This window comes from Alexandromys fortis, unplaced genomic scaffold, assembly GCF_014885135.2.
Source record: "Alexandromys fortis isolate MF-2015 unplaced genomic scaffold, M_Fortis_MF-2015_v1.1 scaffold_3167, whole genome shotgun sequence".
NCBI lineage: Eukaryota > Metazoa > Chordata > Mammalia > Rodentia > Cricetidae > Alexandromys > Alexandromys fortis.
The window spans coordinates 5757-8008 of record NW_026071106.1 but is presented as its reverse complement, the minus strand read 5'-3'; the positions used below and the strand labels follow the sequence as shown (position 1 = coordinate 8008).

Sequence of the window (2252 nt, the reverse complement as noted above, 5' to 3'; positions counted from 1 at the left end):
CACACACACACAATTGTCAAGGTGGAGGCCAGGCATATCAGTTTGTATTTAGGATGCAGTGTAGTTGGGGCTGGTTCACTCTGCCGCCTTCCTGATGGGCTCACAGGGGAATGAATCCAGCACGGCCTACTTCTGGAGCCAACTGTCCCTCTGTGTGCTCACAGCCAGGTGCCATTTACCTCCCTCAGCTCACACTTTAGGTAGGTGTTCTCATCCCCACAGCTGGCAGCAAGGACCAGGATGCCAACAGAGCTGTGACCACTAATGTGTCCTCAGATGCAGGACAAGGTAGACAGCAAGGATTGCTTGAAACCGTTATCCTCAGCCCTGTGTGCAGTGAGTGACAGACCTGTGAGGCCTTGAGACTCTGGGTCAGGCTGACTCCGGGTCACAGGCAAGAAACTTTCCATATAGGAGCCTATAGAAGGGGGGGCAGTGTAACAGTCCCATGCCGAAGGCTGTGGGGGACTAAGAGAAGTCATCTGTGCTCCTAGCATATGAGAAGGGGCACTGTCCTTCTCTGCAGTGCTGTGTGAGATCCAAGGGTAGCTCTGAGCCCTTTGTACTAATCAGACATGAGAGAGGTTTGGGGCTCAGCTGGAGTGACCTTAGGTACCTTGAGAATGCCTGCAGTGCCAGGGACAGAGAACTTCACAGTAACAACACACACACACACACACACACACACACACACACACACACACACACACTACCTTGTCTGGGTGCTGCTGGGTACGTGAGCAAGAGCCCTGCCAGGGGTGGGTAGGTGCTCTGTCTGTGGGAATAAGGCCTCTGAGGGAACTAGCTGGGCCCCATGGTCACCTTTACACAGGGAGCACAGCCACTTGCCTGTTTCTGACCTTGAAGTGGGGAGGCTTGGCACACTTGCCAGGTGATGGGGATCCCCGTTACCATGGTGGTGGCGCATGGCCCTGGGGTCATCAAGGGAGAAACAGTCATCTGAAGCAGGTGAAAATGTCTTGGGATGGGAGAGGATGTAGAACCTGGCTTACAAGCCTTTGCCCTTGGACCTGAGGGTTTGGGATAGGCTTGCCCTTCTTTCTAGGGCGTCTGTCTCCCCTTCCCTGCATACTCTGAGATGATGTCTTCCTCTGGTGGAGTGAATGTGGAGTGAGACTTAGGGACTGAGTTACTGAGTGCCTTCTCCCCAGCACCTTCAAGTCTCTGATGAGGAAGGTCTGGGATACAGAGACCCCTTCCTTTCCTGAGACAGGATCCTGGAGGGTGCCACAAAGGAGGGGCGTGGGTACCAGTCTCTTACAGATTCATCCAGTTCCTCCAGGGTTTAGAAAGTGGAGCCCTGTTAGCACAGGCTCTGCTCAGGCCAATGCAAGGATGTGGGATGTGGAATGTGTTGGAAGGGAGCTGTCACTTTTGGGGGAGGGTGACAGACTTCTGGAGTGGTGGCCTGCTAAGGGGCCTGCCAAGACAAGAGATATCTTCATGGCATCTGCCTAGAATCCCTGGTCTGGAATCATCTCTGCTGTCTGGTTGAAACCTTCCAGGGTGCTTCCAAGGAGCCTTATGTTCTTTGCTAACATTTGCACCCTTCTGCAGCAAAGGAGGGTGAGGTGAGGAACAGCCTGCAGACTGCTCAGTACAGCTGTAGAGTGGGGATGCTGTTGCCTCATGGTAGCCATGGTTTCTGCAGCCTGGCCCCTTCCCTGGTTAGTCTTGTCCTAGCTGTGTTAGACCTCTGCTTACCCCTTTGTCACCTTCCACAGGTATGTGGTGTTCCTGAAACTGTTCCTGGAGACGGCAGAGCAGCACTTCATGGTGGGACACAAGGTCATCTACTATGTCTTCACTGACCATCCTGCCGAGGTGCCGCAGGTGCCCCTGGGGGCAGGACGGAAGCTGGTGGTGCTGACCGTGCGCAACTACTCCCGCTGGCAGGATGTGTCCATGCACAGGATGGAGATGATCAGCGACTTCTCCGAGCGGCGCTTTCTGCAGGAGGTGGACTACCTGGTGTGTGCAGATGTGGACATGAAGTTCCAAGACCACGTGGGTGTGGAGATTCTCTCAGCACTCTTCGGTACCCTGCATCCTGGCTTCTACAGAAGCAGCCGAGAGGCCTTTACCTATGAGCGCCGGCCAAAGTCACAGGCCTACATCCCCCACAATGAGGGCGACTTTTATTACATGGGGGCCTTCTTTGGGGGGTCAGTGGTGGAGGTGCACCGTCTCACCAAGGCCTGCCATCAGGCTATGGTGGAGGACAAGGCCAA

General features: G+C 54.8%; 1 protein-coding gene across 1 annotated transcript in view; it reads left to right on the top strand.

The window, feature by feature from the left end:
* Positions 1-222: 222 nt before the first annotated feature.
* Positions 223-2252, top strand: part of LOC126496363 (histo-blood group ABO system transferase 2-like) — a gene marked incomplete at its 5' end in the record, with an annotated part of 7734 nt that continues 5704 nt past the window's right edge. Inside the window, 3 exons of the mRNA XM_050133883.1 lie at positions 223-288; positions 1579-1592; positions 1714-2199. Of these exons, the coding sequence (XP_049989840.1) occupies positions 223-288; positions 1579-1592; positions 1714-2199 (566 nt within the window). The remainder of the gene's footprint in view (positions 289-1578; positions 1593-1713; positions 2200-2252) is intronic.